At 37.8% G+C, this 20,022-nt stretch overlaps 1 protein-coding gene across 1 annotated transcript in view; it reads left to right on the forward strand.

The window, feature by feature from the left end:
* The window catches only part of ZNF516 (zinc finger protein 516), a 127,433-nt gene that overhangs the window by 41,881 nt on the left and 65,530 nt on the right, over positions 1-20,022 (forward strand). The window contains exon 2 of the mRNA XM_063299028.1: positions 4,213-6,212. Coding sequence (XP_063155098.1) covers positions 4,406-6,212 — 1,807 coding nt within the window. The 5' untranslated portion in view covers positions 4,213-4,405. The remainder of the gene's footprint in view (positions 1-4,212; positions 6,213-20,022) is intronic.

Genomic DNA, 20,022 nt, shown 5'->3' on the forward strand with positions numbered 1-20,022 from the left:
GAAAATGGTGGAGTAAATAGCTTTTTAAATATTATGTATGTAAATAACTATTTCAGTCTTGAGATTTCATGTGTCTTACGATGTTGTTATTACTATTGTTTTATAGTCCATGGGTTAACTGCTAAGACTGGCTGCCCTTTTATTTTTTATACTGGAGTGGAAATGTAGTTTGGACATAATGGATTATTGATTGGTCTGAGAACAGCAGAAGCCCCAAGGCCTAGTCATCAATGGTACTTACTCTCCCATTAGAGAATGCATCACTTCATGCAGCCATTTGGGATCCAAATCTGTAGAATATAAGCTTATAATTGTTGATCTTGTAACAGAACAGTTTTTAGGGCAAGGAGCTCTTCATTATTGTGATGGGTTTGCTCCTTCCCCCTCCCAGTTGTTCAAATAATAGTTTCTTTGTTTTGGTAGTAAGATAAGCTGGATCAGGATTTTAATGATGTATTTTAATTCATGCCTTATAGTGCTACAGTGTAACCCATAGAATACATTTCTTTGTCTCTGTGAGGACAAACATGGCCAGTATACTGAAGCACAAAATATGTACTGAGTGGGTGACAGGGCTATGTTTCTCTATGTATCTTATAAAACTGCACAAGAATGAACCTTTTGGTAAAACTCCTTTAAAAAGGTTCACATTTCTGCTATAGTAATCTACATGCTTTCCCTTGTTTTCCATCCTGGGAATCTTCTCTTCACTGACTATTCCTCACGGGCGAGATCTTTATTTGCTTAATATATCCTTATAGGTGTGTCTCTCCATGAAGGTTATTATTGATAGTGCTGTTTCAGAAGCACCTAATTATTTTCTCAGGAATTTTGGAGCCCATTTTGAATACCATCATAAGCTCAGAAGAGGGAGGAAGAGAAAACAAATGATGTGGGCAAAGGATCTCGGAGTAAATCTTTAGTGCTAACAGTTGCAAATCTTAAAATAATGCCTTCCAGAACACAAAAAAGAGCAGACATCTCTTTCCCCAGAATAAAACAGACTGCTGCTTTAGCATTTCTTGATCCTAGGAACTTGGAGACAGGATGAGGCCAAAGTTCCCAGCCCTTGAAAACAGGCCACCCATAAGACTGCAGCAATTCAGATGAAAATGCAGAGTCAGAAATAAATTGACTCAGCTTACACAGGATCCTGAGATCAGGCAGTTCTGGAGCTCATCCTGAAATGGCGCAGAACATTAGTGTGCAAGTGCCTTGATTAACACCTGCAGTAAAAAAAAAAAGTTGGCAAAATTTAGCATCTATGGCTCTTGAGGGAGCAAAATCAAGGCAAAATCATTCTAACTTTTTCCTAATGCCTGCATTTACTTTGAAGGACATATCCTGCTGGGATTTCCTGTACAGCCAAGGATGTGCTTACTATTTAAAGACAGGCACTCTTCCCCTCCCCCTTTCATCTTCCTACCCTAATGCCCTAAATGCTCTGGAATTATAGAACCAGTTGTGTTATCTTTGAATGGAATATTTATAGAACCTGAATATTATTTTCTAAACATGTTTCTTTGCACAAATGTATTTGCATAATTTCTTATCTGATGAGTTTTTATTGCAAGGTAAATTGCTGTTAAAGAAGTGAAAGCTCATTTTCTTAAGGGATTTATATATGACATTATTTTGAAGCACATGAAATGGAATAGATATAATAATTGTTTGCCTAAAATAAAAAGATGATTTAGTGTTTATAGCTGTTTTCTCCAACCTGGCAACTTTGAGGTATGTGCAGGAACAACTCACAAAATACTCAACCAGCATGGCTCATCATCTTTTAACATTTTCTGTTCTGGCTAGATCTTAGAAGAGTTGGAATTCAGAAGCATTTAGATATACTGCCCATCCCTGGCTTAGCACTTGATTCTACATAAAAGTTCTTCTGTTAGCAAACAATAGTATTGCCTGAGAACTCCTGTACTTACCCAAACCAATAGTATGCATTGTGAGCTGGTTATGTAAGGGCAAGATAGGATTTCTCACAGTGGTAACAGATATAGATGATTCATTTCTCATGGCCCTTTACTGGCATGGAATTGGGCTGTGAAGGGCAAAATACCATGATACCACACTAATATCAGCAAGAGGGTGCCTTATTATCACTTTAGTAAAAGTATACTTGCAAATAGCATTCTCTGTTGCCAAATCAAATGAAATCTTTATTATTAGGGCCACACTATACTTGATCTTAGCCAAAAGGTCAAGAAGTGATACCCTTAATTTCTGATTGAAAAGTAGTTTTTTCTCCTGTGGCTCCACTGGTTCTCAGAGGCTGTTTTAAATCAACAAAAGCTAATAGCAAACTCCAATCCTTAGGACTACCTGTGTAAAGCCTCTGTCCATTAGGGTTTGAAAATGCCAGGAGTCATCTTAACATAGCTGAGATATTGATTTTCAAACCAGTTTAAGCCTAGTATCCAACCCTACAGTATATGGGTTCTTCTCAAATGGGCATGTGCCATCATCTTACCTCTTTTCAATTCTAATTCTGAAATTTCATTGGGCTTTCACCTTGGTAAGGTTGGATGCACTACCCTCTGCAGTTCTGTGGGGGTGGTATAAAAACATCCCTTTTCAGCAGTGCTTATGTCTATGTGGAGATGGTTCTGTGGAATTCCTAAGCCATATGCTCCTTTGTTGCTTTCTCTATAGAGAATCAAGGAAGATACATATCTATCCCATTTTAAAGAACTACCCTGGTAGACAGCACAATGTCTATCTGTCACTGCTTCTGTCTGACCAGGACCCTGACATATCTTTCCAAGTTGCCCAATTTTGTCCTATCATTTGTTGTATCTGTCCTACCTGTGGTTGAAGTTTGGCACAAATTCTCAAGATTGCCACTGCTAACTGTATTAAATTACTATAATAATATATTTTAAGTAATTTTATTGCATTTTATGTTTTTTTTTTAGTTTTATTAATAACAATTACAGGTTTATGTATTTTATTGTTGTACTCTGGCCTGAAGGCCATAATAAAGGTTTGATTTGAAATTAGGGCCATAGACCAGAAAACATTCCTGGTTACTGATTCACAGAACTGGATCTCTAAATTCCTGATCTTGAGAAGTTTTAAATCTACCAAGCTGTTCATATAAACTGATTAATATACACTAGGAATAATCACTTTAGGGAGCAGGATTGTCATAAAATCCATCATTTCCTTTTTGAGAGAAAAAATCACGTGGGGCAGGAATAGAGGGACCCCTTGAAGCAGAAATGTGAACCCTCCTTTTGAAGTATTGGGTATACAAATGTTATCATTGGAGCCCATGAGTTTGCATACAGGATGCTTCTTCACCAACAGAGAGAAGGGATTATTTTTTCATAAAAAGCAGGGTAGAGAAGAAGAAGGTCTCTTTCCATTAAACATGACAGCACTTGTCATAAAAAAGTGGAAATGGTTTCTCCTGTATATGAAAGAGGTTCTGTATACACATATCTGCCATTTACTTGCAGGGCGGAAAGAAGGGCATCCAATTTTGAGTAGGTACTATAGAAAATATCAAATGTTCCTCCTCTAACATTTAAAAATCAAGTTTTCTACAGATTTTAAATGTAGCAAAATTGTGAGCACATCCTAATCCCTATTTGTATAAATAAGGACATTAACAATCAACTAAGAAAAAATAGTAGTAGTATCGTTCATTTAATGGGCTTGTTTAGAAATTTTATTTAACTAAAATAAGATGCATACTTTTCTGTCTGTCTACATGTTTAAGACAACATTTTAACAAGGATAGTCTGCTGGGTCCTACAGAAACCCTTTATCTCTAGACAAACAAAATTTTGGCTGTTTTTCCTGAAATTATACATGTGTATAAAACCACAGACTTAAAATATTACAGTCACTTCAAGAAAGGGCTTATTAAGCTGAAGCTACATGCACACTATCTTTTGGTTTGGAAAGACAAGTTTAACTGTTTGTGAGATTGATATTCTTATTTTTAGCACATACCAATTACATGCGTACTCTGTATCCCAGTGACTGAAACTACTGTTCCATAGGTTTGTTTATATTATCTTACTGAGCTTACAAATTATCCTACTGGGCTTTATGAATTGTAATATCATCCAAGTCAAATTTAATGCACTGTAAATCAAGAGTTTGATTTAGATGAGAAGATGCTATGCATGTGTGTTTTAAATGAGATGCTTTTGCATTTAGTAATGATGTCTTGTGCTTTTGTGTTGGTTGCAGGTTTTGCTTGCCATTTGACTCAGAAACATCAGTGAATGCTTATATCTGGAATGCTCTCAAGTTGAGAAGCAATTTGAATATAAGAATGCAGAGATAGAGGCTTGGTGAGAAGACATTCCCAACAGAAACTTCAACATAATTTTCCACTCCTGGTCAGGGCTTTTACCTTTTGACTGATGTTGTTGGAATACAGATGGATTGTAGTGTAGGTGCAGCCATGGAATTACGAAGAGCCTCCAGTCCTCACAGGATGAATAAGAATGATGTGGATGCAGACAAATCCATGTTGCACAGCTGCTGCATATGTGGCAAGAGTTTTCCCTTCCAGAGCTCACTGTCACAACACATGAGGAAGCACACAGGGGAGAAGCCCTATAAGTGCCCTTATTGTGATCACAGAGCTTCTCAAAAGGGCAACTTAAAGATCCATATTCGGGGTCACAGAACAGGCACTATTAGCCAGAGGAATGATGTGGAAATGGTAGGAGAGGCACAGCTCAATGAGATGAGAGTCTTTGAAGGCTTTGGTGGTTGCACCAGCCCTACCAAAAGCACCTCTGCTTGCAACAAAATACTGAATGGAACAGTTCCCACAGAGGATAGCAAGATCTTGCTCAGAAGCAGCAGGAAAGAGGCATTTGCTGAGGATGTTAAATTATGTACTGTTCAGTGCAACTTCTGTAAACACAAATTTGAAGGGAAGAAAGAATTGGAGCAACACATCCATCAAGTCCACAAGCCTTTCAAATGTAGGCTGTGTAAGTACATGACCCTAAGACAAGAGACCCTTTTAAATCATATAGAGAGAGACCATATTACAACTCAGATTCCAAATGGGGAACCCTACCCTGAGAACTGCAAGACTGAGTCCAATGCTGGAGAGTTTCCTTGTGAAGTCTGTGGACAAGCCTTTAGTCAAACATGGTTCCTCAAAGCTCACATGAAAAAGCATCGAGGGTCATTTGACCATGGATGCCACATTTGTGGCCGGAAATTTAAAGAGCCCTGGTTCCTTAAAAACCACATGAAATCTCATGGCCCAAAAGCTGGGAGTAAAAACAAGCCAAAAAATGATTTAGAGCCCATAGCCACTATCAATGATGTCATTCAAGAAGAGACCATTGTGACTGGATTATCCCTGTATGAAGTTTGTACCAAGTGTGGAAACCTGTTTACAAATATAGAGAGCCTAAAAGCACATAATTCTGTACATTGCAGGTCTCAAGGAATTTGCAGTGATCACAGAGGTGAGAGACTAATAGATGGAGATTTGGATTCATCTATAACAAAACAGTTTTACTTCCAATATCTGAACTTGAGGCCATCTGTGTGGGTAGATGGTGTTTCAAGGGGCCAGTCAGGTAAAAGAGTAGCTGAGCTGGATCCAGTCAATAGTTACCAAGCTTGGCACTTGGCTACCAAAGGGAAGGTTGCAGAGCCTTCTGAGTATGTTAAGTATTTGGGATGGGATGAAGTTCTGGCAGATGCTGATGTCACATATGACAGGGACAGAAGGGAATATATTCTTGTTAGTCAAGAGAAACGCAAGCTAGAGCAGGATTCATCCACCTCTTCCAGTAATCCAAAGAAGAAGAACTGCACAGGTGGCCGTTCAGAGAAAAGCACTAGTGCACAAGCAGGGGACAACTGCATCCTTGGCCAAGATGACCTAGAATACAGACCATCCTCACGTCAGAGCAGAAGGGCATCACAGAACAAGTCCACCGAGTGCTTTGAGTGTGGCAAGATCTTCCGCACATATCACCAAATGGTGCTTCATTCCCGAGTACACAGGAAAGAGCGCAGAAGCTGCAGTGAAGGCGGATCAGCAGTGCAACATGATAGATATGGTTCCAATAGTGAGGATGGTGATTCTGGATCTGTCAGTGCACCAAGCACACCAAGTTCTGCTTCTGCTCAAGAAGATTCAGTTACTTCTGGAATAGGTGAAGAGGGTCCTGAGGATAGTTCTGAGGAAGGAATACATGAGGCATCCCCATGTAAGTATTTGTAGATAATTGCATTTTAATTCACAAGACATTATTTTGTTTTCTTTCTTGTAAAGCTAAAACAGCAAAAACTATGCACGTAATTTCACCAGGTCTCTTAAGATGGTGAAATGGTTTTTGGCCATGGATTGGTTTAAGGATATATTACAGGTAGTCCTCATTTAACAACCACAGTGGAGACCAGCAAGTTGGTCAGTAAGCAAAGCAGTAAGTGAAACCACAACTGTGCTAATGATTTTACTTCAGCTTTCCTTTGCTTTACAGACCTGTGAAGGTCGTAAATGCAAGGATTAGTCATAAAGTTACTTTTTCATACCGTCATAACTGAACGGTCGCTAAGTGAGGCAGTTGCTGAATGAGGACTGCCTGTAGTTGTGCTTAAAGCTATTGAAATGATTGAACAGTTAGCTGGATAGTCCTGTTGGATTAAGGTTTGACTAAAGGTTGACTAAACTGCATCCTATTTGGTGTTCAGTTTGCCTTATGTGAGGGGGATAATAGAATTTTAAGTCAATGGAAGAGTCAGCCTGGATTGAGGGTCTTGCTATATCTCTATAGGTTCACTATATTATTTAGAACTGCTATATATGGCTAAAGCAAGGGACGTTTTGCTTCAGACTGTCTCTTCCAATGTGGTAAGACATGATGGAGGGGCAAGGGCAGTGCATAAGGATTAAATGCCTAATAGACAAACAGCTAGATTCGACCCAATTCCTTAAAATTTTATTTTTACAGTGGCCAATTTGTATTTAGCACTCATACTCAAATAGCAACCTAGGTGAGCTTTATGTTGCTGGAGTATGCCTGCACTAGGAGAGGATTATGTCTGCAGACCTGTTCCACCTGATTGGCACCCTCCATTCCAAAATCACTGAGTATGAAAGACCTGTGTAATAGACCTCACCTTTGTTGTTGGCTAATTCTCAGCCACTTTCCAGGCATTGAAGTGCACATTGTATAAACAGCTCTATTTTTCTGAATGTATAACCAATATACTATAGTTGATTGCATCAAGGCTTTTAAAAAATCTGATATTATAGTAAACCCACAATTTAATAGAGTTAAGTTTAGCGGATTTCATATTTAATGGACAAAATCTGCTGGATCTAAGTTTTGTCCAGATGTCTGGGAATAGTAGACTTAAAGCAGTCCAGATAATATTCACTGCTTCCTCTCACTATTGATATTCACTGTTATCAATAAAGCAGTTTTTTCCCCCATGTATAAATATATTTTTGGGCTCTAAAAATTCTGTTTGCCATTATATTGACATTAGGTTGTATTGGATAATCCCTCCCTCTTTAATTTGTTAAATTGAATTTACTATAATATGAAAACAGTAAAGTGGCAGAAAGTTGTTGTTGTTTATTCGTTTAGTCGCTTCCGACTCTTCGTGACTTCATGGACCAGCCCACGCCAGAGCTTCCTGTTGGTCGTCAACACCCCCAGCTCCCCCAGGGACGAGTCCGTCACCTCTAGAATATCATCCATCCACCTTGCCCTTGGTCGGCCCTTCTTCCTTTTGTCCTCCACTCTCCCTAGCATCAGCATCTTCTCCAGGGTGTCCTGTCTTCTCATTATGTGGCCAAAGTACTTCAGTTTTGCCTTTAATATCATTCCCTCAAGTGAGCAGTCTGGCTTAATTTCCTGGAGGATGGACTGGTTTGATCTTCTTGCAGTCCAAGGCACTCTCAGAATTTTCCTCCAACACCACAGTTCAAAAGCATCGATCTTCCTTCTCTCAGCCTTCCTTATGGTCCAGCTCTCGCAGCCATATGTTACTACGGGGAACACCATTGCTTTAACTATGCAGACCTTTGTTGTCAGTGTGATGTCTCTGCTCTTAACTATTTTATCGAGATTTGTCATTGCTCTTCTCCCAAGGATTAAGCATCTTCTGATTTCCTGACTGCAGTCAGCATCTGCAGTAATGTTCGCACCTAGAAATACAAAGTCTTTCACTGCTTCTACATTTTCTCCCTCCGTTTGCCAGGTATCAATCAAGCTGGTTGCCATAATCTTGTTTTTTTTGAGGTTTAGCTGCAAGCCAGCTTTTGCACTTCCTTCTTTCACCTTCATCATAAGGCTCCTCAGTTCCTCTTCACTTTCAGCCATCAAAGTGGTATCATCTGCATATCTGAGATTGTTAATGTTTCTTCCAGCGATTTTAACTCCAGCCTTGGATTCCTCAAGCCCAGCATGTCGCATGATGTGTTCTGCGTACAAGTTGAATAGGTAGGGTGAGAGTATACAGCCCTGCCGTACTCCTTTCCCAATCTTAAACCACTCCGTTGTTCCGTGGTCTGTTCCTACCGTTGCTACTTGGTCGTTATACAGATTCCTCAGGAGGCAGACAAGATGACTCGGTATCCCCATACCGCTAAGAACTTGCCACAATTTGTTATGGTACACACAGTCAAAGGCTTTAGAATAGTCAATAAAGCAGAAATAGATGTTTTTCTGAAACTCCCCGGCCTTTTCCATTATCCATCGGATATTGGCAATTTGGTCCCTAGTCCCTCTGCCTTTTCTAAACCCAGCTTGTGCATCTGGCAATTCTCGCTCCATGAATTGCTGAAGTCTACCTTGCAGGATCTTGAGCATTACCTTACTGGCATGTGAAATGAGTGCCACTGTTCAATAGTTTGAACATCCTTTAGTGTTTCCCTTTTTTGGTATGGGGATGTAAGTTGATTTTTTCCAATCTGATGGCCATTCTTGTGTTTTCCAAATTTGCTGGCATATAGCATGCATTACCTTGACAGCATCATCTCGCAAGATTTTGAACAGTTCAGCTGGGATGCCATCGTCTCCTGCTTCCTTGTTATTAGCAATGCTTCTTAAGGCCCATTCAACATCACTCTTCAGGATGTCTGGCTCTAGCTCACCGACCACACTGTCAAAGCTATCCCCGATATTGTTATCCTTCCTATACAGGTTTTCTGTATATTCTTGCCACCTTTTCTTGATCTCTTCTTCTTCTCTTAGGTCCTTGCCATCTTTGTTTTTGATCATACCCATTTTTGCCTGGAATTTACCTCCAATGTTTCTAATTTTCTGGAAGAGGTCTCTTGTCTTTCCTATTCTATTGTCTTCTTCCACTTCCGCGCATTGCTTGTTTAAAAATAATTCCTTATCTCTTCTGGCTAACCTCTGGAATTTTGCATTTAATTGGGCATATCTCCCCCTATCACTGTTGCCTTTTGCTTTCCTTCTTTCTTGGGCTACTTCTAGTGTCTCAGCAGAAAGTGTCTGAGCATTAAAATAGGAGTTTCTTCTGTTTTGTCGCATTGTAGCTTACATGGATGCGTTAAATCTTAGCAGGATTCGCTATACTTTTTTGACATACAAATAATGGAAAGCTCCCTTAACCAGACTGAGTAGGCATGATGACAGCAATTTATAGAAGTAGGACATAAATCTTTTTAGAATTCCTGTAGGATACATTTATAGCAAAGTCAGGCAGAGAGAGATGCTGGACCCATACTCACTCAAAGTTTCTCATTATGCATCCATGATGGCTCTTTGGCTGATATGAAGGCAAGCTTGGGTGGGGAACTGTTCAGTGAAAATAGTTAATTCTTTCCTCCTGCTCTCAACTTCTCCTCTGAAACTGTCAGCCTTTTTATAGGAAGTCAGATAACTTTGTTGAATGCATAGAAGTGTGACTTGGAAGTAAGGTTGATTCATTTCCTTGGGTTTAGAATATATATTTAGAATATTTAGTATAACGTTCCCAACTTGGTGCTTCCAAATGTTTTGGGAGAGCCATTCCCAGAATTACCAGCTAACATGGCCAGTAACATGTCCAATATATCTAATGGTATAAAACTTGGGGAAGGTTAAAATACTGTCTCACTGAAAACTAACTGCGTTTTGCAATAATGTCCATCATCACAACTTGGTTGGGTAGCTCTCGGATGCCTACATTGCTCTAATCTATGCAATAGTCTCTGTGGTTCAATAATGATAATCTTTAACATTTAAAGATTATTTAACAATCATCAGTAAAATATATGCACATTCTTTTCCTTCTTCCTTTTTGATCCTGTGCTTTTAAAAGTTGTATTCAAAAAAACTCCTAGGCTAATTAATCTCTGTGGATTACTGCAGTCCTTAGAGTCTGACTGGCTAAATGCAACAAATTATTCTTCAACTAGAAGCAGGGTAAATATTTGAAAGAACACTACTGTGATTGCATTTGTTTCATATTTTTCATTGTTTAGTTCTCTTTGTTTATAAGGCTCTTTCAGATTCTCTTAAATTCCAGGGAAAGAAAATTTCTTTCCTACATCTTGTTTATGTTTTTTGTTGTTAGTAGCACAGTGCTTTTCTACTGACATTTCTTCCCCCTTGAGAGTTAGCTGATTTGAGTTTTGAGATTTTTGTTCTGCAGTGGGAAGCTGAAGTAATAATCAGTGCAGTACTGTGAGAAGTTTAAAATGCATTTACTGTTGCTATACTGAGGAGCTTTTCTAATATTAACTAGTGACTCATTTAAGCTGGTCAACCTAGCTTATACTCGGTGATGATCCAAAAGTAATCATAGCTCTTCCCCCTGAGTGTTAACTACTTAGATCAGACAGTATTTGCAAATGTGTTCATTGCAATCATTTTTATAAATTGACATACACTTTAAATTATATGTCTGTAATTGTTGAAAGTTTCATATTTCATCATAGTAAATTTACTTAACTTTCTTAATCTTCAACATTTTAACAACAGGTTAACATTTTCAAAAAGGGTTTTGTCAGATCATCAGGAAGGTCAGATGTGATGTTTATTTCAGTTTCTATCTCACTTCATACCTAGACCTTGGAGCAAGTTTAGCACATGGACATAAAGTATAAATAGATTGTTATTAATGAATTAAAAATATATTAGCATCAATTAACATTAAAAACAAATTATCAGGAAATGTTGTAGCAGAAGTAGTTTCCATGTTTTAAGACTGAAGAACAGGTACAAAAAATGATAGTTTTTGAATTTGCCAAATATTGATGAGACTTATATGTGTGTATATATTTGTTCACACACCTGCATGCACACATTAATAAGACAGGAAAGACAATTTGTAAAATATATTGAAGGTTCTGTTCTAGCAGTTTGTTGGTCATGTTATAACTTTAAACTAAACATTTATTTTAGAGAAATATTTACCTGATAGATAACAATGTTGGCATCAGGCTTTGATCCCTTCCTTTGGGAGAGGATTTCATAAGCTGTCTGCCACACTGGGAAGGCCCCCTCCCTTGGAACCACCCACCTAATTTAATTTGATAGAAGTACCCTGCAGAGAAAGAAATAATAAACTCGAATAATTTGATATTCTCACTGACCTGGTAGAAAGTCCCCTGATCTCATTGGAACTTAGTAGACAAATATAAGATTGCAGTGTTAATAATTAAATGTACAGTTCCTATCTGGTATTACATTAGGACAAAGTTTCATCTGTAATGGATGTGGATTGTCATGTATAAAATAATGCCTATTATGTGGTCACTCTGGAATTGAGGAAGTCTCATAGGAAGTTTGAGTCTGCCTTTGCCTTTCAGAAGCAAGTGACAGCAATCCTTTTCTGTGAACTTTGGGGGAGAGCTTATTTCATTTCTGTTTCCTGTTTCTTTCCAAGTTCTTTTTACAATGTTTTAACTATTTTGAGTGCCTCAGATATTTTGTCAAGGCAGCATGTAAGTCAGCTAAGTAAATAAATAACTTTGGTTGCGAACAAACAGAACTCACCAAGGTAGATTATGGAAGTTGGTTTACAAATATATCTTAATATGGCCTTGCTGTTTGTAGAGCTAAATGTGTTTCTGAGGCTTGGAAATAAATTTTTAATCATTTGAAGGCTCATAAATTGAAGGAAACATTAAAATAATAGATGGCATCATTATGTAAGAAGCCAGTGGGAGACATTTATACGAATAATTGCTTATCATATTCATTCTTGGTTATGTGAGATAAAAGTCAAGGGTCTCTTATGTTACCTTTCCTATTTGCAGAGTTTATTGATTCAAGTTCAAATGCAGAACTATGTAAACTATACTTGGGAAAAAATAAAATTCAAGATAAAAGTGTGTAAGGATAACATGTGGCTGAAAATAAAAGTTATAAACTTTAGAAAATAATGAATGGGATTAACCCATTGTAAATTCAGTAAGCCGATGTTTGAAAAATCCCATATTGAGGAAAATATTAATTTATTAGTTGCATTGTTGAGTTCTTTTCCTGATAGTGGGCACCTATCAGCACAATGGTCAACTTGGATAAATATTTTAAATATTGATTATTAACCTTCTGCATTGTCCTCAATTATTAGGCATTAACAATTGTCCTCAATTGTTAGACATTAAAGTACAAGCACTGATTACTTTTTTCCTTTCTGTTTTTTTCTGGATCAGTTTTGTAATTTTGGGGGTGGGTTAGATTATGTCTGGCTAGTGTGTTTGTTCAGTAAAAATGAATAAAAGGGATAATTTTTGTTTATTTATTAAAGAAGATAATTTTTTTATTATTGTCAGTGTTCAAAATTAAGTACAATTTTAAGACAATTGTAATAAAAAGGAATTAAGTATTATAAAAATAAAACAGGACAAACAGCTAAAAAAAAATCTAAAACACACAAACGTAATCTAAATTATTAAAACTATTAAACAAATTACCAGTTTTTAAAAACAAAATCAGTAAAATATTTTATTATTAATACATTTGTGACTAAAATTTAGACTATTTTAATTGATAGCTCTAGGACAATAGACATAAATCATTTTTAAAAAATTATAACTTAAGCTTATAGAATCATCAAAATAGTTTTAAATGTTTGCCTTAAGGGACCATGAGATTCTAAACAGATTAAACTAAACTTACATTATGATGAATAGAAATGGTGATTGAGCAGAATTTAACTACTTTCATAGACATCATCGCTGAAGTGTTTGCTAGGAGGGAAAGAATAAGAACATCTGTTTTGCTGTGTCTGATCGTTGAAAAGAGTGTAATTAAATCTTTACTCCAATTTAAATAAAAGGAGCAATGAAGAAGGACATGTGCTACTGATTCAGTTTCCTTCAAGGGACATGGACATAGACGGTCTTTTATAGGTGTTAATGTAAAAGCTCTTCTGCATACTGGGCACAAAATTTATTTATTCATTCAGTTTATATAGCTGTCCATCTCATATACATGACTCTGTGTGGTTCACACAATTAAATAACAAGAAAACAATAAACAGATACAAATAACCCAAACAAATAAAACCACTAAAAACCAATTAAAACCATAAAACATAATCCATGGGAAAGTGCATTACAAATAGTACAACCATCTCACAGGCTCATTCCTCCAGGCACAGTGGCAAAACCATGTTTGCAGAGCCTTTCAAAAGGCTAACAGGGTTGGGGCTAATCTAATCTCATGGGGGGATGATGTTCCAGAGTTGCAGGTGCCACTGCAGATGACACTCCTTAATAGAAAGGTTTTGGGTCCCTGCAAATGGTATCTCTAGTATGTCTGAGATACAGGTCTTTGGACTAAAGCTTAGACCCTGTTTTATTTCTGACAAAGCTTTCTCATAGCAAATTGTGATTACATATTTGCATGAAAAATACACAGAGTCTTAAATTAGACTTTATTTCAATTAGGTATGAGGAAGTTATCATGCAATATTAAGGCAACTGGAAGACTTTCAGAGAAAACTAGTTTGAACCAATTTCTCAGGTGTCAGAGTTGGATTCAGGCCTGTTTTTAGTCTTCATAAAGAATTGGTTACATACCTGGGCACATGGACTATTGCCCTTAGAAATGTTGATTAAACCATTTCTAAAGGTATCACATTATGATAGCTACAGATCTATGTGTCATAAGGTATCTCATTTACTACCTTGACTCTGAAGATTTTAGTCACAGCCATGACCTGCCTGTTACAGGTAGCAAATGAAAGGATGACACTTACTGCACATTGAACTTACAGGGATACATTTCTCATTTGTTTGGAGTAGGACAACAATGCTTAAAATAGAGTTCCTAGATATTTGAATGACTTGATTTGTTTGATGCTAACGCTGTCAATTATCCAGGAGAGGTATCATGCTCTATAAAGGAACCTCCTGAAAATACCATAACTTTCATTTTTTCATAGGTGATGGTAGGTGTATCCTCTGCAGTGTGATGCAAGAGCCAGGAGGTATTGCCTCATGCTCACTTGGGAAGTAGAAAAGATAGCAGTATTACCTGCTTAGGGAATTGGCCAACATTGGTGGGTAATGCTTTTTTGATAAAGAGTTTACCAAACAATTGATGTAGAAATTGAATATTTCAATTTCTTGAAATGAATTGGGTGCATATTCATAAGATGGATGGATGGATATTGTGGTGGGGAGGACAGGGTGCTCTGAAGAGCCACATCAGACTTGCATGGTGTTGTTCTTTATGCATAATTAACATGGGAAGACTTTATTTATTTATTTATAAATACATTAAATTATTAATTTATTTACATTGATGAATAGATGAGACTGCCACTTTCCCCCCCCAATAGCTTGTTTTGGGGGATTGGACTTAACACTCCCTTCAAATCTATAAAGGCCATACAGAGTTTATGAAGATGAGAGCTGGCACATTACATATCTCTGCCATTTACAGTTTATGTTTAATAAAAGGAGCACTGAAATGGTCATTATGAAATTAGAGTGCACACACTTACCTCAGGTGCAGTGATTCTTACTGTGTAGGCTTATTAAAGAAATTATTATTAAATTATTAAATTATTTAGCTTTGTGTGCCAAATGATGATTAAACTATAACCTATTTTTAAATACATAAAGGATATTATTAATCAAATTATTACAGTTCTAATCCACTCAGTGATAGTAGACGTGTACAGATCAGTTAAAATACATACAATACAATATAAAAACAAACAGTATCAGTAATCATAAATACAGCATCTACAATCACAAAACTGTCATAATAAAGCTAGCAGAAAAGCAGAGTTCAGTTCTTACACCATGAAAATGGTTTTTAGAATGACAGGAATAATAAAAGCCCATTATGTATACATTTGTCTTTCTGAGATAGACATTCTCCAAATAGGATATCACCACTGAAAAAGCTCCGATTTACCTCATTATGCCTCAAATGAATACCTTGAGCACTAGATAAGTAGATAAAGATGAAACAGTGCTTCAGATATCCTGGCCTGTAGCATGTATGGGATTAGCAGTTAAAGCTAGAACTTTAAATAGGCTACTGAAACTGACAGCCAACCAATACAGATTGCAAAACACTCGCATAATGTGATTGCATCAGCTAGTTAGCAGTTTAGCTTCTTGGTCTTCAGAGAGTAGGCTCAACAGGATAAGAGTGAGAAGGTTGGGTCAAGAAAGAACTTCCTTCCTTTTCTTGGAAGGAAATTCCTTCAGTCTTAGGCCCCATCTTGGTATCCCATTGGCTCTTGACTCTGGAGACAGTTTAGAACGAGAATGTGTGTGTCAGGTTGCAGAAGGGAGGTGAATGTAAGAATATTGAAGAGTGGACATACAAGCAGAGATTGTACACACACAAGCACATGCACACAATCTTGTGTCTGCCCTCTGATTGTTGGGGAACGAACTGCAGAAACAGGAAATGGCATCTGGGTGATAGTGTTTACTGTGTTCTCTGATACAGCCTCAGGTAAGCTGAAAAGAAGCAACAAAATACAGCAGTTGATGGAAGAGCAGAGAGGACTTCAAAGAGTGCCAAAGGCAGCAGCTTTCAGAAGCACCTTCCTAGAAATCGCAGGGTTATCCCAGGAATCTCCTATATGAACATGGCTTCCATTGACAGCCAGGAGAATGGGCACCTGTCTAAACTCTGTTCTCCAATTTCCAACATGGTGGGAGGAAGGAAGGAGTGACAGTGCCAATGTTCTGGAGGAAGGGTGAAGAGCCATTCAGGGACAGACATATGTCGAGAATATATTTGAGATGTGTTCAGTTAATGGATTGATGATGAAACTATGGGACTGTGGAATACAAGTCAAAATATTTTTCCACAGGAGATGAGATAGGTTGGGCCATGTGTAATACCAGCTTTGCTAAAGGGAGGGGTGGGTTGGCCCTTTCTTAAGAGGCCTTTGTTGGACCCAACTGTATTGGACAGTTTTTGTCCAGTCTCCAATTCAATTTTTAGATTGAGCCTTGAAGCCTCTGGTGTGTGAAGTAGTTCACTCCACACTCCTGCCCTTTCTGTTTAACATCTACACAAAGTTTCTGGATGAGGTAATCTGTTGGTTTGAGGTCAGGTATCATCAATATGCAAATTAGGTCAGTGATGCATCTCAACCACTACCAACTGGGAATTGCTGTCAAAGTCTTGTCTATGGCTGGAGGATTGGATGGGGAGTGATCAGGTATTTGGAGGGGTTGGGGGCATTTTTGAATGGGGTTGCACTCCTCTCTTTGGTGTATGGCTTGGGGATGTTCGTGGACTCACACTTTCTGCTTTAAGAGAAAGCGGGAGCTGTGACTAAGAAGGCCTTCTCACAAATCCATCTTGGGCACCAGTTGTGCCCTTATCTGGACCAGAAGGCCCTTCAGACAACCCCTCATGCTTTGGATTACTGCAATGTGCTCTACAGGGGGCTGCCCTTGAAAACCACTTGGAAGCTGCAGCTGGTCCACAGTGTGGCACTGGGGCAATTACAAACTTTCCTTCTCAGCCCTATGTATTGTGAGTTGCACTGGTTAACAGGAGGCTTCTGCATGCAATTCAAAGAGCTAGTTGTCACCTGTAGAACCTTACATGGCATAGGGCCTGGTTGTCTAAATGACTGTCTTCTGAGGCTTCTGTAACATCCATTAAGCATACCATCTGATGGCAGCTAGGAAGCATGCCTTCTCTGTCACAGCACCTGCCTTCTGGAACACACCCCCTGCAAGTAATATTTGGTCCTAACTCTGGCTGTGCTTACAAAATCTTGAAAAATCTGGCTCTTTGCCCCAGCTTTGGGTTATAATGAATGGTGAGTCTTGTGTGCTTGTTTTTATTAGTGGTTGTCTTTTTTCTGGGGTTTGGGTTTTGTTTTTTAAATTGTATTTTATGAGTGTTTTTTCTGTATGCCGCTCAGAGACATTATACAGCTGAGTGCTATGAAACAAACAAACAAATAAATAAATAAATTCAACTGTCAGAATCATCTCTAAAATATTATTTGTTCAGACCAAAATATGTCATTTGTTTTACTGTCTACATAAACAGCTGCCTTATAACAGAACTTCTCTGGGGAGCTCGTAAAGCAGATACATGTTAAATATGCAATGTAAAACAGTGACGACTTGTCAGCACCTGATCGTTCAAGCATTCACATAATCACAGTCAAGAGGCTGGGATTCTTTTAACTGTTTCAATGAAGCATAATGAACGGTACAGAAGGCAAGCTGCGAAAAAAGATTTCCCGCTCAAACCTAACTTAAAAACTACATTCTCTTAGTTAGTCCCCTTTCCCATGAAACCATGTCACCCCCCCCCCATCCAGATGGTATTCCCGGCATATCTCAACCCCGTGTCCTTGATGTTTTCCATAGCCATAATAAACCACATCACACTCCAACTTCACACCCCCTCCCATCTGGCGACACAGATTCCATTCCTTGGAGAAGGAAATGATGGTAGATGCTCCGATAAGAGTTTCTGTGAAACCTTTGATTGGGGGGATCTGACATAACTATTAAAAATTAAAGCACAGTTAAAATATGCATTATTCTTCCACACTTGCATACCACTTATTTGATGCCTGAGGTTTTTCTAGGATTCTGACTTGCATGTCAGAGGTTCCCAATGTGAAGTAAATATATATTTAAAGTGGACCATTTGTGGTTTTCTATTTTCTTTTCTAGTTATCATGTTATATTCTGGATTTTCAAATTATTAGTATCCGGAAGCTACTATAAAGAATATATGTCACTTACTTGGAGATACAATATTTTCTAAGTAGTTAATACTTGTTCATCTAGGCTTAGAATTTTTAAAGTAACTTAAGGAGCATACTAGATCCCCTAAAAGAACTTCTTTTGCCACTTAATTTCAGTCTCTGCATAATGAAATGTTCTCCCTTCAATATATTTGTTTCCATCTGGCCACTGTTGGCAGCTTGTACAACAAAGTAATGTGAACTTGCATGGTTTTTTTGTTTTGTTTCATTTTGTTTTATATCAGTGGCTGTTACGGTCTCCAAGTAATTGTTCTCAATAAGTAGAATCGTAGTTTTTAAGCTTTCTATAGGAGAAGCTTTTCATATAGGAGGTTTGTTCCCATTTGATACTATACCAAAACTGCCAGCTTAACCCTGCTTTACTGTGGATAAACAGCATGAAATTGCTTTCAGTCTTTTCACATCTATCTTTTCATATAGGGTAAAACTAACCAAGAAGCATTAGCAGTGGTATAACATCAATTAATGCAGAACTAGGCAACTTTTCCCCTTTTGGGTCCATATTTTTTAATACAGATGGTTTTGTGTGTGTGTGTAAGAGAGAGAATCGGTTTCTGGGGGCCACCGGGGCATAGAGTTACTTTGGTAAGGTTGAACTTTACAACTTTTGTGGTGGGGGTGTGTGAGTGGTTGTTTTAACTCAGAATAGCATATAACTAGGTGGTAGAATATAGGCACAAAATAGAGCTATCAAAAGTGGTGATTTAATATCGGAGATCCTTGGCTGCAAAGATAGCACAGAGGGAATACATGCAGGATGTCTCCTGCCCATCCCTGAGTTAGTGTAATATCCAAATCCAGGCTTGTTGTTCAGAGAACTTGATTTGTTTCTGGTTATGTGTTTGACCTACGAGGGAACAAGAAACACTAAGAGCCTGTGTTTGGGTATCAAGTGCAGCTTTCCATTTCTGGTTTGTTTTGGCTACTGTGGGATGGGAAAACTGAACTGGGAATGAATGAGCTTTGTGCAGCATGCTGCTCTTTTACAGTAAATCAGAGAAAGCCAACAATTCCACCTTTTCCATTTTCTGTAAATCCACCCAATGTGCCTGCTGGCAAATTCCTAGTGCTTGCACCAGAAGCTCTAGCTGTTGAAGAGGATTTGGAGGAAGATTCTGTGATTCAAGAAATGCAGTTCATGAAACAGTTACCTTTTCATGGCTACACTAAAGAAATCAGAGAACGTTGAGAAAATAATAATAATAATAATAATAATATGTATTTTAACTTTAAATATGTATATTTAAAGTTGTCTCAGCAGGGCTAACAGGCAGATTGATAGATAGATATTGTCTGACCTTGGTCTTTTCTTCTTCCTTTCCTCCTAATATATTTAGTCTCAATTGAAAATGCCATATTGAGGAGTCATTAACACTTAATTTACAAAATTTTGGGGAGAAAGATACTTTTAGACCTCATGTTATCCAAGCATTTTTAATGGGAATGACAAAAAGAGGAAGGAAGGTGCAGGAGGAGCAAAGAATTCAAAGCAGCTTGAAAACGTGAGTATTTCTGATTCCTTTGACACTGTACATGAATATTGAAAGTTAGAAAATAGGAGAGAGAGACACACACAAATATTATGATTGTTCCACCTATCAAGCCTGTTTACATACACAGATTGAAATGTGGGATGATTCAAGTCATTTTTTACTTCTTGACATATTGTGAAGTTGGCAGTGCAGTATGGGAGTAGCAGCAAACATTTTGAAGAACCAGTAATTACATGTTGTTTTCTTCTGCCGTAACCAATGCACAAAATTATACTCAAGGATTGTATAAATCCAGCTAATAATTAAGCATCCGTTATTTTCTTTCCTTCTTCCA

The sequence above is a fragment of the Candoia aspera genome, chromosome 3, assembly GCF_035149785.1.
Source record: "Candoia aspera isolate rCanAsp1 chromosome 3, rCanAsp1.hap2, whole genome shotgun sequence".
NCBI classification, from domain to species: domain Eukaryota; kingdom Metazoa; phylum Chordata; class Lepidosauria; order Squamata; family Boidae; genus Candoia; species Candoia aspera.